Source organism: Oncorhynchus clarkii, chromosome 19 (genome assembly GCF_045791955.1).
Source record: "Oncorhynchus clarkii lewisi isolate Uvic-CL-2024 chromosome 19, UVic_Ocla_1.0, whole genome shotgun sequence".
NCBI lineage: Eukaryota > Metazoa > Chordata > Actinopteri > Salmoniformes > Salmonidae > Oncorhynchus > Oncorhynchus clarkii.
This window is the reverse complement of record NC_092165.1, coordinates 17,297,402-17,312,172: the sequence shown is the minus strand read 5'-3', so window position 1 is coordinate 17,312,172 and position 14,771 is coordinate 17,297,402. Positions and strand designations below refer to the sequence as shown.

At 44.0% G+C, this 14,771-nt stretch overlaps 1 protein-coding gene across 4 annotated transcripts in view; it reads left to right on the top strand.

Annotated features, from left to right (window-relative positions):
- The window catches only part of LOC139374880 (sorbin and SH3 domain-containing protein 2-like), an 86,414-nt gene that overhangs the window by 38,083 nt on the left and 33,560 nt on the right, over positions 1-14,771 (top strand). For 2 of the 4 annotated variants that reach the window (XM_071116068.1, XM_071116067.1), the window contains exons 3-7: positions 2,983-3,038; positions 4,670-4,759; positions 11,623-11,649; positions 11,835-11,956; positions 13,659-14,096. In XM_071116068.1, the coding sequence (XP_070972169.1) occupies positions 3,029-3,038; positions 4,670-4,759; positions 11,623-11,649; positions 11,835-11,956; positions 13,659-14,096 (687 nt within the window). In that variant the 5' untranslated portion in view covers positions 2,983-3,028. The remainder of the gene's footprint in view (positions 1-2,982; positions 3,039-4,669; positions 4,760-11,622; positions 11,650-11,834; positions 11,957-13,658; positions 14,097-14,771) is intronic. The other 2 variants (XM_071116069.1, XM_071116070.1) reach the window with 2 other exon arrangements.

Sequence of the window (14,771 nt, the reverse complement as noted above, 5' to 3'; positions counted from 1 at the left end):
TAAAACTGTATTTTTTTGTGAAGAATCAACAACAAGTGGGACACAATCATGAAGTGGAACGACATTTATTGGATATTTCTAACTTTTTTAACAAATCAAAAACGGAAAAATTGGCCGTGCACAATTATTCAGCCCCTTTACTTTCAGTGCAGCAAACTCTCTCCAGAAGTTCAGTGAGGATCTCTGAATGATCCAATGTTGACCTAAATTACTAATGATGATAAATACAATCCACCTGTGTGTAATCAAGTCTCCGTATAAATGCACCTGCACTGTGATAGTCTCAGAGGTCTGTTAAAAGCGCAGAGAGCATCATGAAGAACAAGGAACACACCAGGCAGGTCCGAGATACTGTTGTGAAGAAGTTTAAAGCCGGATTTGGAAACAAAAAGATTTCCCAAGCTTTAAACATCCCAAGGAGCACTGTGCAAGCGATAATATTGAAATGGAAGGAGTATCAGACCACTGCAAATCTACCAAGACCTGGCCGTCCCTCTAAACGTTCAGCTCATACAAGGAGAAGACTGATCAGAGATGCAGCCAAGAGGCCCATGATCACTCTGGATGAACTGCAGAGATCTACAGCTGAGGTGGGAGACTCTGTCCATAGGACAACAATCAGTCGTATATTGCACAAATCTGGCCTTTATGGAAGAGTGGCAAGAAGAAAGCCATTTCTTAAAGATATCCATAAAAAGTGTTGTTTAAAGTTTGCCACAAGCTACCTGGGAGACACACCAAACATGTGGAAGAAGGTGCTCTGGTCAGATGAAACCAAAATTGAACTTTTTGGCAACAATGCAAAACGTTATGTTTGGCGTAAAAGCAACACAGCTGAACACACCATCCCCACTGTCAAACATGGTGGTGGCAGCATCATGGTTTGGGCCTGCTTTTCTTCAGCAGGGACAGGGAAGATGGTTAAAATTGATGGGAAGATGGATGGAGCCAAATACAGGACCATTCTGGAAGAAAACCTGATGGAGTCTACAAAAGACCTGAGACTGGGACGGAGATTTGTCTTCCAACAAGACAATGATCCAAAACATAAAGCAAAATCTACAATGGAATGGTTCAAAAATAAACATATCCAGGTGTTATAATGGCCAAGTCAAAGTCCAGACCTGAATCCAATCGAGAATCTGTGGAAAGAACTGAAAACTGCTGTTCACAAATGCTCTCCATCCAACCTCACTGAGCTCGAGCTGTTTTGCAAGGAGGAATGGAAAAAAATGTCAGTCTCTCGATGTGCAAAACTGATAGAGACATACCCCAAGCGACTTACAGCTGTAATCACAGCAAAAGGTGGTGCTACAAAGTATTAACTTAAGGTGGCTGAATAATTTTGCACGCCCAATTTTTCAGTTTTTGATTTGTTAAAAAAGTTTGAAATATCCAATAAATGTCGTTCCACTTCATGATTGTGTCCCACTTGTTGTTGATTCTTCACAAAAAAATACAGTTTTATATCTTTATGTTTGAAGCCTGAAATGTGGCAAAAGGTCGCAAAGTTCAAGGGGGCCGAATACTTTCGCAAGGCACTGTACCAATGCCTGGACTTTCCAACACAGCCTTTTTCCATATCAATCATGGACCAGAGTATTTTTAGAGCTGATTCATCACCCATCATGTACAGCATTAAGGAATTACATTTGGTGTATGTTTGGTACGGGTACATACGGTACAGTTAAGTAGCTGTATTGTTGGCCTGTAGCATTTATCAGTCCCTTATCATGACGTTATGCCAGTGTGACAGCGCGGACATTGAGTGACATAAAAAAAAAAAACATAGCAGACACTCAAAGGGAATATCTCAAAACAAAGGTGATATTTTGCCTCATCTTACTAAACTAAGGCTAAGTTCTGCCAGGGATTTTCGGGGGAAGATTGTTGTAAGTTGGAAAATGGCCTCATTTTAAAAGTAAGGTTAGCTTTGTTTCTGGTCGACAGCGAGGCAGGGGAGATGCATTAAGACGTGCCAGATCTGAGGTATACTAATTGATTTTGATTCGCCCGTCAGCCGCGAGCTCATCGCTCCACAAGTGAACCCATTTGTTTCTGCCCGCCCCTCTGTTTGGCGCTCTGTCCTAACGAGTTATGTATCTGTAGATCTAACTTGTGCTCAGTGAAGCAGGAAGTCGGTTTTCTTAGGCCATCACACAAAAGACCATACTATGTGTAGCCTATAATATTATGCAATATTTATAGATTTGTTGATTTTATAAATTCAGTTATCCATGTATAATATATTTTCAGTGCTTCAAGTTGAATTTATATTATCATCCACATAGTTGCAAAAATTAATGGATATACTCCAATAAATTAGATGTTTTAAAAAAAAAATAAGTTATTGTGTTCTGTCCCCCTGGGAAATAGCTGCACAACTCAAGGGGGTTTCCTCATACAATATAGATTAAAAGGAAGGAACATTTTTAAAATGTTTCACATTCCACGACTACATGCTTGTGATACTCAATTCTAGGAGCTACTCTGCAGAGATGCAGCTACCCTAGCTACTGTATGACTGCTAGGACTGGTGTCCAACCAAGCAGTAATCCACCTGATTTCAGAAGTCAAGAAAACGACAAACAAACAGGAATGAATGTTCATTTTAGGCTACGAGTCGTGTTGAGCCTGGCACAAAACTGGGGCAATGTTAATTCTGCTGCCCTTAACACCAATGGGAGGAATGCATGTTGGAACTATTTGAGGAAATGAGGTCTGTTTTTACAACCGCACTACTTTCTGTAGTCAAAATGTCCCCCTTTAAGAGACTTTTAGTTTTCGAATCAGACGCTCAAGTTATTTCTGATGGAGAACTTTTTGAGGTACAGTACATGTATTATCCACAATGTCCATTTCACATGGCGTGACGAGCTGAATTGCACCAGGTAATGTGAACGAGAAGTAGGATTTCTGTTTCATCTGAGGGCTGTACAGTGGGCAATAATCCAACCGCTATCTCTGATTCCTTTATTCCAGGAAAGTGTACCCAGCGACGGTAGAACTGTTAGGAGAACTCTTCAACATGAATACAGGTATGTGATGGGCCTGTTTTTAAACCCCACGCAACACAAGCGCACACACACATTAGGATGTTGACCTCAAGGCATTGCGCATATCCGTTGACATTTGCCAGCTGTTGAGTACTGCTTGCTGCCGGAGTTGCTTAGCTATGTCATCGGTTTCTTTTATTTTTTTTCCAAACAACTCTCATTTCATTTCAAGATTCAGATTGAGGCAAGTTCGCAACAGATCTCTTATTTTTATATTTGTTTTTATAACAAATGATCTGTTTGAAGACCTTTAGAGCTGTTAGAGTATCGGCATCTTGTTAGCATTAGCCTAGCATTCAGAAAAGCTTTGAATGAAGGACGGCCGATTCCAGCCTTGATCAATGAAACGTATAGAGCAAGGGTAGCCAGCCTTCCTCCTGGAGAGCTACTCTCCTGCAGGGTTTCACTCCGACCCTGCTCTAACAAACCCAACCCTCCCAATCAGCTGCTTATAGGACCTTGTGTTACAACAGGGTTGAAGCAAAATGTCCCCCCCCCTAATCCAATAGCTCTCCAGGAGGAGTGACGGCCACCCCTGCTCTATAATGTAGATGCATAGAGGCATTACACATATTCCATTGCTTTATGATCTACTTATACACCCACGTAATTCCTCTCATTCATAAATCGGCCTTTAATTCATAAATCGGCCTCTAAAGCTCCATCTTAAACTTGGCCCGCATCCCAAAATGTATAGAGTGTTTCATTACAGTAGCTATGATGACAAATCCTTCACTTAGTGTTATTACACTCCTACGCCGTCTGTTACTCTGCCAAGGAAAGTCTGGATTTGTTCCTGCTATGGCAATTGTTCACAGCACAAGACCTATCGAGGTGCCAATAGCCTCCGCACAATCTAGAATGCTCTTATCAAGTCCGCCAGGCATATGCCCTCGTTTAGTTTCCATGACATTGCAATCAGAGCTTTGCTCCAGCTTTGGTTAATGTTTACATCACGAGTTATTGAGTCACTGAACATCCCACAGTGTTTGCCAACAGAACGTTGCCTTCGAAATGGCAGGGTGCGCTGAAACGTTTTGCATGCAGAGTGTTTCTGTGCCCTCTTGGAGAAGTAACCAGCATTTCATTACTCCCACGTCGATGACCAAGCAAGCATGAACGTTAATCTGCGCTGAGGTCATAGTTCATATGAAGTAGGAAGGGGGACTTTTAATTACTGTGTGTTTTACTGCATGCCTGAATCGACCAGAATGTAAACAAACACACAATCGGTTAAGAGAGGTTTTTGGTGATGATTGTTATAGAATCTCTCCTTTTTATAGTTTTAGTTCTATTCAGTATTGACACACAAGAGAGTAGACACATAGACAATCAGTCAGCGATATGACATCACAGTGGGCAACTTCCTGCTGACAAGCCAAACAACAACACTGTGTATAATGGCATAGGATACTATGACGTATGTAAGTACAGACTATTCCCTCCATCCATCTCGACATGAGCCGTCATCCTCCTCCCGTCCCCCATTGTTTATGAGAATGGAGCCGTTGTAATGCATGTGCTTTGCCTTCTCTTTCCTGGGGGGCCTTTGGCTTGTGCGTGTGTGTGTGCGCTGCTTTCTGCTGCTGTGGCTGCTGGCTGTGCTTTCTCAGATAGCGGAGGACACACTCGCAAAAGCACCGCCTTGCTAGTCACCCGCTCCCACATGAAGCGGGTCCAGAGTGTCCCGAATCTGGCTACAGGTACTAACACACACACCTAATACACACCACTGTCACACACACACACACACACACCAACAAAACACAACCCGTATGCCTAACACACATACGCAGGCCTGTACAGACGATCATTGAGTCACACGGATGTTGAAGGGGGTAAGTGAAGGCCGTGCTAACACAGTCAATCAGTGCAACTTTTGACGATGCGCAAATAAGACATGCAGTGCATTTGGGAAGGATTCATACCACTTGACTCTTTCCACATTTTTGTTACGTTACAGTCTTATTCTAAAATTGATTAAATATATATTTTTTCTCATCAATCTACACACAATACCCCATAATGACGAAGCGAAAACAGGTTTTTAGAATGTTTTTGTTTTTTTGCAAATGTATAAAAAATATGTGGTAAATTCAATTGATTGGATATGATTTGGAAAGGCAAACACCTGTTCGTAGAGCTCAGAGACAGGATTGTGTCGAGGCACAGATCTGGGGAAGGGTACAAAAACATTTCTGCAGCATTGAAGGTCCCCAAGAACAGTGGCCTCCATCATTCTTAAATGAAAAAAGTTAGGAACCACCTAGAGCTGGCCACCCGACCAAACTGAGCAATTGGGGGAGAATGGCCTTGGTTAGGGATTTAACCAAGAACCCAATGGTCACTCTTGACAGAGCTCCAGAGTTCCTCAGTGCTAATGGGAGAACCAATCAGGCCTTTATGGTGTAGTAGCCAGACGGAAGCCGGAGTTTGCCAACAGGCACCTAAAGGACTATCAGACCATGGGAAATCAGATTATCTGGTCTGATGAAACCAAGATTGAACTCTTTGGCCTTGATGCCAAATGTCACGTCTGAAGGAAATCTGGCACCATCCCTACGGTGGTGGCAGCATCATCCTTTTGGGGATGTCCTTGAGTGGCCCATCCGGAATCAGCGACACTCCCCATCCAACCTGACAGAGCTTGAGAGGATCTGCACAGAATAATAGGATAAACTCCCCAAATACAGATGTGACAGGCTTGTAGCGTCATACCCAAGAAGACTCAAGGCTGTAATCTCTGCCAAAGGTGCTTCAACAAAGCACTGAGTAAAGGCTCTGAATACTTATGTAAATATGATATTTCCATTTATTTATTTTTTACATTTGGAAAAACCTGTTTTTGCTTTGTCATTATGGGGTATTGTGTGTAGATTGAAGGGGGAATCGATCCATTTTAGAATAAGGCTGTAACGTAACAATGTGGAAAAGGTTGGGGTCCGAATACTTCCCGAATGCACTGTAATTGAGTAAATTACTGTAACAGTTGTTAATTTTGTTAATACCCCAAACCATTCTATTTAATAATGTCCTTTGTGGGGTTTCATGTTCTATCAAGACATAAAATGGCCACTTTGTTTAAATGTTGTCTTTTCTTCCACCTCTTCCCTTCCACCGCCCTGACATCATTCACTTCCTGTTGCTTTCATTTTGTCTTACTCCCTGTGACAACTGTCGTTTGTCATCCTCTGGCACCAGCGTCCTTCTCACGATCTGTCACTCCGTTTCCTCTCCTTTATCCTCTGCTATCACTCAATATAACTCTCTTTTCTTCCCCCTTTGTTCTTTTTTCATTCCTCTGAGAAACTAGATGGTTTGTGTCAGTTTCTCAGAGCTTTGCTGTGATTGGGTAAGACACGGCTCTGTTCGAGTCGAGGGGATTCCCAACGTGCTTTGCAGCGGATGTGTGCACTGTACACGGTTGGGCGTGACCAATTTAGAAATGGTGCTGTGGTGGCTCGAAACCATGGCAACCCCGACTCAATCTTACCCTACATTTTGGCTCTGAGCTTGGATCTAGTGGGAAACAGACAGGGATGTTGTGTGTTTGTCTTTGACTTTTATCTTCATGGACTGACATCAAACACAAATATTGCTTGTGAGGGTATTGCATAGTCTAAAGCAGGGTTCCCCAACTGGTGGTCTGCGGGCCAAATCTTGCCTGCCAGCAATATTATTAGGACCCCCCCCCCCCCCCCAAATTAATTATGATTTTTTTTTTACATTAAAGAAGGAAGTTACGCTACCTAAATAATGCTATAGTTACATTTTAACTTCATTCACGGGGTGAGAGAATGCAGAAGACAGTCAGCTAATAAAGCAGGTAGCGGACCGTTTTGAGGTGCTGAAACGTAAAGCTGCAACCGCAGCGCAATCAATAGGTGAACAGCGCCAGGTGCTGAAAATATAGCGAACTTGTTATGCAAGTGTTGCACAGCACCAGATGGAGAAAAACTACACCCGTCAAGTAATTCAACAATAATCTTAATTTTAATTTTACAAACGACGAGGGCATAATTGGAGTCTATTTCTTCCGAACCTAGGCCCATATAAAATAACTTAAGTGGCTGAGGTAGGCGATGAGGCTCAACAGGGTCTTTCACAAGAACCAAATATATGGCCTAATAGAAGTTTTTTACATTTTTAAAATTAGGCCTATTTACAATTTCAACTGACCAAAAATGTAGCATCCTACATAAAACAATCATTTAAAGATAAAAAAGTTGATGTCTGTATCGGGATAGCCTGCTCCTTTAAGGACAGATCAAACGTAAAATACTGTCAGCTTGTGATCTAAATATCTCCAGATAAGCACTCACAATAATGTTACTATTTACAGTCATATAGGCCTCTAAGTTACTTAATGGGAAAAGTTGCATCTCCCCTCGGACACGATCTAGTGGATGTCGGGGTGAGATGGTCTATATTGCGTTCATGGAGGAAAATGAGGGCTCGCAGGTGTAAGGCGACCCAAGCATTGTTGGTGCATAAAATGCACGTTTCTTAATTGTGCTGTATTTCTCTGAGCATGCCACTCAAAACTCAGCACTCCTGAGCGCATCCTTGATTTGGCTCAATGTCTGGAATCCAATTGTGTCCTCATCCAGCGAGGGTATCGTTTTCTTAGCAAGAGAGTATAATTCTCCACCTGGGCTTCCTAGGCCACAAGTTTCCTAGGCCACAAGTTTTTCCACCATGTCCATGACTGTTTTTCCTCTTCCTTGTAACTGCAGATTTAACCCGTTTTAAGTGACAGAATATGTCAGCCCCAAAAAAAAGTTGTGTTGTGTAGCTTGCAGTTAACGCTTCGATGTTTCTGCGTCGGGCCTCTTGTCTGGGGCGGGAAGGCCACTTTGAAGTTCCCATGCTTAGATTCATAATGACGTCTGAGATTTTGAATTCTTTGCAAACAGCAACATTTTCATTGCAAATAAGACACAGCTGGCTTGGCATTGGGGGGTAAAAAAATATGGTAGGATGAAGTGCACATTCTTCCCCGAACCTTCAATTTTCATTACCAACTTTCTATTGATACTTTTTGAGAGTGACAAGTGTTTCTGAACGAATGTTGACGTCACAAAAAGTCGTGGGCCCTACAGTAGGCTATGTAGACCTATTTGTCACAACCAATCAACACACAGTGAAATAGACAAAAATTATAATTGAATAGGAGCGTAATCAGATCGAAACCATTGTTAGTCACTGAATGTATTATATACTATGAATTTATTATGTACTATCAGATGTTAAAAATGTTGTTCAATTTGTAATGTAGGCCAATTAATTGTGCTAATATTATAGGCTAATTATGTTCTGTCCCACCAACTATTAGCTCAGAAAAAAATTGTCCCGAGGCCAAACCTATTTGACAATCCCTGGTCTAAAGGGTGTGGTGACCTAGCATCAAAGTTGGCCTTAATCACTGATACAGGGTCAGATATTATGCCATCCCCAATGACTAAAGCCAGGGTTGAAAGGTACGATAATCTGATTTTAGATCTGTGGTTAAGCTCAACTTGTACCTCAAATCTGCTGTATAGAACAATTTGACAGATTCAAGTGCGGTCTGCCTCAGGCTGTTCATTTTAGGGACCCAGCTAGCGCTCAATGGGGGGGGGGGGGGTGGAAACCACATTTTAATTTCCCTGCCGTGAAAAGTAATAGACCACTCCCACCCGTTGCTCATGGGTAACGTAGTGAAAGACATCTCCCCCGAAAATGCAACGCAGCGATGGCTTTGCACACGACGGCATCAGCTATTACAACATATCCTGTCAACGCGGAATATCTCCGGGTACCCAGAATTCCCTGTCATCTCCCTGACCCCGACTGTCTCATCCCTCTTTCCATGTATTTCTGATAGCAGTTTAAGAGGTAGGAGAAAGCTAACTTAGCCAAGCCTCTTTAGAGTTTTTATTCTGATTGGTCGGGAGATTCCTTTCTATTCTGGCTTTGTGTTGGCTTCTCTGTCATCAGTGTTCCACTCTGCTGCTCCCCCCGAAGCAAACCATAGTCAAACCTATGAGGTTTGAAATAGATTCATTAGTTAGGCTGATGGTACTGTATGTCTGTGTTCAGTTGGCTCCCCCCAACAACAGCAACCTCTCCCATCTTCTACAGTAGTGTTCCCTAAACCTTTCATTGAGTACCCCCCCAGTTCCACTTATTTGATCTATTCCAGTACCACAACTGATTCAGCTGGTGTGGTAATTAGTTTAGTCCACTGTGCTAGAAGATAAAAACACATCATACACCATCATATGTCCGTATGCAGCTTGGCTATAATCTATATAGTCAATGTGGTGTTCTCTGATAAAATACATTTAGCGATTGCAATGATTTATTTGGTAGCTATAAATATTTGTTAGTTAGTTAGCCGTGTTACACTCAACGGGGCCCAAAACTAAGTACAGTGCCTTGCGAAAGTATTCGGCCCCCTTGAACTTTGCGACCTTTTGCCACATTTCAGGCTTCAAACATAAAGATATAAAACTGTATTTTTTTGTGAAGAATCAACAACAAGTGGGACACAATCATGAAGTGGAACGGCATTTATTGGATATTTCAAACTTTTTTAACAAATCAAAAACGGAAAAATTGGCCGTGCAAAATTATTCAGCCCCTTTACTTTCAGTGCAGCAAACTCTCTCCAGAAGTTCAGTGAGGATCTCTGAATGATCCAATGTTGACCTAAATGACTAATGATGATAAATACAATCCACCTGTGTGTAATCAAGTCTCCGTATAAATGCACCTGCACTGTGATAGTCTCAGAGGTCCGTCAAATGCGCAGAGAGCATCATGAAGAACAAGGAGCACACCAGGCAGGTCAGAGATACTGTTGTGAAGAAGTTTAAAGCCGGATTTGGATACAAAAAGATTTCCCAAGCTTTAAACAGCCAAGAGGCCCATGATCACTTTGGATGAACTGCAGAGATCTACAGCTGAGGTGGGAGACTCTGTCCATAGGACAACAATCAGTCGTATATTGCACAAATCTGGCCTTTATGGAAGAGTGGCAAGAAGAAAGCCATTTCTTAAAGATATCCATAAAAAGTGTTGTTTAAAGTTTGCCACAAGCCACCTGGGAGACACACCAAACATGTGGAAGAAGGTGCTCTGGTCAGATGAAACCAAAATTGAACTTTTTGGCAACAATGCAAAACGTTATGTTTGGCGTAAAAGCAACACAGCTGAACACACCATCCCCACTGTCAAACATGGTGGTGGCAGCATCATGGTTTGGGCCTGCTTTTCTTCAGCAGGGACAGGGAAAATGGTTAAAATTGATGGGAAGATGGATGGAGCCAAATACAGGACCATTCTGGAAGAAAACCTGATGGAGTCTGCAAAGGACCTGAGACTGGGACAGAGATTTGTCTTCCAACAAGACAATGTAAAGCAAAATCTACAATGGAATGGTTCAAAAATAAACATATCCAGGTGTTAGAATGGCCAAGTCAAAGTCCAGACCTGAATCCAATCGAGAATCTGTGGAAAGAACTGAAAACTGCTGTTCACAAATGCTCTCCATCCAACCTCACTGAGCTCGAGCTGTTTTGCAAGGAGGAATGGGAAAAAATTTCAGTCTCTCGATGTGCAAAACTGATAGAGACATACCCCAAGCGACTTACAGCTGTAATCGCAGCAAAAGGTGGTGCTACAAAGTATTAACTTAAGGTGGCTGAATAATTTTGCACGCCCAATTTTTCAGTTTTTGATTTGTTAAAAAAGTTTGAAATATCCAATAAATGTCGTTCCACTTCATGATTGTGTCCCACTTGTTGTTGATTCTTCACAAAAAAATACAGTTTTATATCTTTGTTTGAAGCCTGAAATGTGGCAAAAGGTCGCAAAGTTCAAGGGGGCCGAATACTTTCGCAAGGCACTGTATCTAGCTGGTTAGCTGCTGTATGTCCTCTTACCTCTAATAGGTTTATAAATCTATATTCTATTTGACACTCGCGTTAATAGCAGTTGGGATATGCGGACGGTAACACAGGGTCATGTTCAATAGGGCACAGCGTGGCAAAATGTTTTGCAATGGAAAACTAGCATTTTTTTATTCGGAAAAGTTCAGATTGTACCTCCTCGTTTCCCTCTTATTTGTTTCCGTTTGGTGCTGAAAGAACATGACCCTGGTTTCTATCTCTCTTGTGTGCACTGGGTCATAATGTCCTGGCTTTGTCTCGGCTCTATTGGCTTTTGTCAGGGCTGCGTTCAGAAGGGCACAGCGTTGCGGAACGTTCAGATGAGGATAGATTGTGTCGAACACAACATTGGGGAACATTCTGCTAGAAATCGATGGTGTAGAATAGACGTGACTCTAACAGCACTCCATATTAGCCGGTTCCCTTCTACGTGTCATTGCATTGTCCCTTTTTCCTTCCCTAAATGTTCTTCTCCCCCTCTTTCAGAAGTCTGTCTCATTCGTTTGCATATGTATTCAAACTACTGAACCCACCATTCCAATGTCTCTTTGGCTGCATATTGACGAGGACCCTGCGTCTAGACATGCACACCAAAAGTCACGTTAATGTGTGCGTTTCTTTTCTCCTCGCAGGGAGCGAGTCTCACTCGTCAGATTCAGGTAACTGCAGTTCAACGTGGTCCGTCTTATCTTGACCCGACGCTCACATCCAATTTATCTCGCACTATAAGCAGTGAAAAGGGATACATCATGGGTTGGCATCAAGGGGTCTAGTTGTCACGTAGAATTGTTTTATGAGATGTGTGACTCTGACCTGTAATTGTGTGTGTGTGTGTGTGTTCCAGATGCTTGGAGGTCACGCAGCACCGATGGCCTAAGGAACGGCGACGACATCACTTCCTCCTTGGCCGCGAAGGGCTTTCGCAGTGTCAGGCCCAACCTGCAAGACAAGAGGTCCCCCACACAGGTGAATACACACACACACACACACACACACACACACACACACACACTGTGCATTGTTGAATTCCTATACAGCATTTTAAGATGTTTAATCCGTTTAACCAGAGTTTTCACACCACACTGATTGAGTTGAGTGGCAAAGCTATCATTGTTGAATCCGTAGTATTAAAGCTTTCTTTATCGGGAAGTTTATAATGTGAATAAATCCGACAGTGTTATTCCTTCACCACCAGTGCCTCCAGAGAATTTCCCCTGTCAAGTTGTTCTGTTGATTCAAGTTGATAAGTTTATGTTGTTTTCCAGCGGCGATGAAGAGACTAATCAAAGATTCCTTTCTTCCCCCCAGAGGAGTGTGAGTGTGTGTCTGTGTCATTTGGGGATAATAAACGCAGCCAGGAAGCAGTCTGCTCCACACATCTCTTCAATCTTCTAAAATGATCTCTGTTTGATTTCAGGCCACATTTTTATGATGTTGGCTTTAAAGTGGGAAATAAATCGCACCACAACCTCATAAAATGTTTACAACGTAGAGAAAAAAAAAACCTGAATATATTCCGGTCAAGGGTGTATTGGTCTTGTATTTTACTTTGGACTGGATTTTGTCCGTCTCATATCTTTATTTTAATCGTTCCATTGATAAACAATGTTGTTTGTTGCTGTTTTCCTTCTCTGATTCTAATTGGCTGCACGGGCTGTCAATCAGGTCCCCCTCCCGCCCCCTAGGAGAGAGAGCTACCCCTCCCCCGCCACAGGCGCTATCCCCCCCTCCTACAGCTCCCTCCTAGCCAAGACCCTCGGACACGGGATGCTGGCCCTCTCCAACGAGAAGGCCGTCCTCAAAGAGTCTTACACAGTCAAGAGCACGTCTTCTTACTCCCACCACCAGAGCACAACCACCACTTCTGTACCCCAATCTGAACCAGAACCCAACCCCATCCCCAGTGGCACCAGCAAGGTCAAAACCTCCACTGCTACTTCCTCCACCTCCACCCAGCTTCAGGCTGCAGAGCGCAAGGTGTCCTCCCTCAGACTCACCCCCGTCACCATCCCTGATCCCCCCTCCCACCAGCCCATCCCCCAGCCCGAGGCTCTCACCACCTCCCCTCCTCCCTCTAACCTTCCCCCCCATAGAGACTCCATCGGCTCCCAAAGCCATCACACAGCCTCTCTCTCCATCCAGATGGCCCCGCGGAGCCCCAAACCACCGGGCTCCAAGGCCCCCACCCTGGAGCCCAAGGCCCCAGCCCCAGCTTCTGACCCTGGGGAGGCCAGGAAGGTGAAAGGCCCCCCTCCAGTTCCACCTCGACCGGCCGAAGCGAATGTGCTGGTACTATAACTGAGTTTCAGTTTCCTAATCAACCTCTGTCAGTTCTTCTTCAACAGCACCACAGTGGTTTGTCAGGCACAACCAACCAACCAGACTAACTGTGATTGTGCGTTTGTCAGGGGGTTGGCCAGATTTAGAGCACAGTGTGTTTTCTTCAGAGTCCAATATCTTCAAACACCGTGATTGCACTAATCCTCTTACCCCACAGTGAAGGTAACAACAGTCTGCACACTATAATGCAGTGCGACAAAACAGCACATCATTTTATGTCACACACAGTGTCACTTCCTGCCCTGTTTGGACCATCCAACCATGCACAGCCGCATCATTAAACTCTCTCCCTTTCTTCCTCCTACATAACCCCCTTCCATCCTACCAGGGCTCGCCTCCTCACCCCTGCTCCCCCAACCACAGCGCCCGGCGCTCCCCTTACAACCGCCACAGCGCCGACTCACTGGACTACCTGGCGGGCCTCAAAGCCCTGTTGCCCACTCCATACGTCCCGTCCCCATATGCCACCTTGGAGCGCGGCGGGGGGGACCGAATGGACAAAATTGGCGTAGTCGGCGGTGTTAGCATTAGCATGGTTAGTGCTGGTGGAGGTATGGGGGTCAGGTCACCCTCGCTCTCCCCCGTGACAGTGTCAGCGCTCAGCCAGTATTCGTCCTCCACGGCAGGCCTCCTGGAGGAGCTCCAGATCTGCAGCCTGGACTCCCCCGGCGTGTCTCCCTCACCCTCGCCCACCCTCAGCCACATGTCGTCCACCACGGGCCCCGACGAGGCGCCGCCGCTAACCTCCGCTGCTGCTGCCACTAACGTAACTATCCCCCCCCCCCCCCCCCCCCCCCGTCGCTAACTACTGGCTACACCAAGGAAGCTTGAGTCCCCCTCCCCCCCAACCTCAAACTGTTCCACCCCCAAACAATATCGTGTTTACAAGCTCCTCCAACTAATCCACTCACCCGTCTTGAGTGAGGCGCCCATGTATGCCCTACCCCCCCTGTCCCACTGTCATAACATCACCCTTTGCACTCTTCTGATGGCTTATTCTAACAACGTCTGGATGCATCGTTATCCCACCTTAGCGTGTCTTTTTTGTGTTTCTCACATACCACAAATGTGAGGATTTGTCCAACTGTCATTAACTTTTAGGTACAACAACTTCTTTCCTATGCCTGTTAAGTCTTTTTTTTTTTTTTTTTTCATTGTGGGAGTTTTTGATTGTGGGTCTTTCAATGTGACAAAGATTTGACACCGGCTTTTACGTGTCATTTGTAACCAATAATGAAACACCTGATTTTTGAAGTAAGCCCATGTTGTTTGTTGACGTCCGACTACTCCACTACTTCTTTTTTAACTAACCTGTTGTGTTTTCTCTGATGCAGCACGCTTTTCCAATACTGTCTGTTGCACTCCTCTCATAACAATCACAGTCTACTCGTATAACCATTTTAGTCTTACCGGTAAAACCTATTGCTATTACAGACTAATC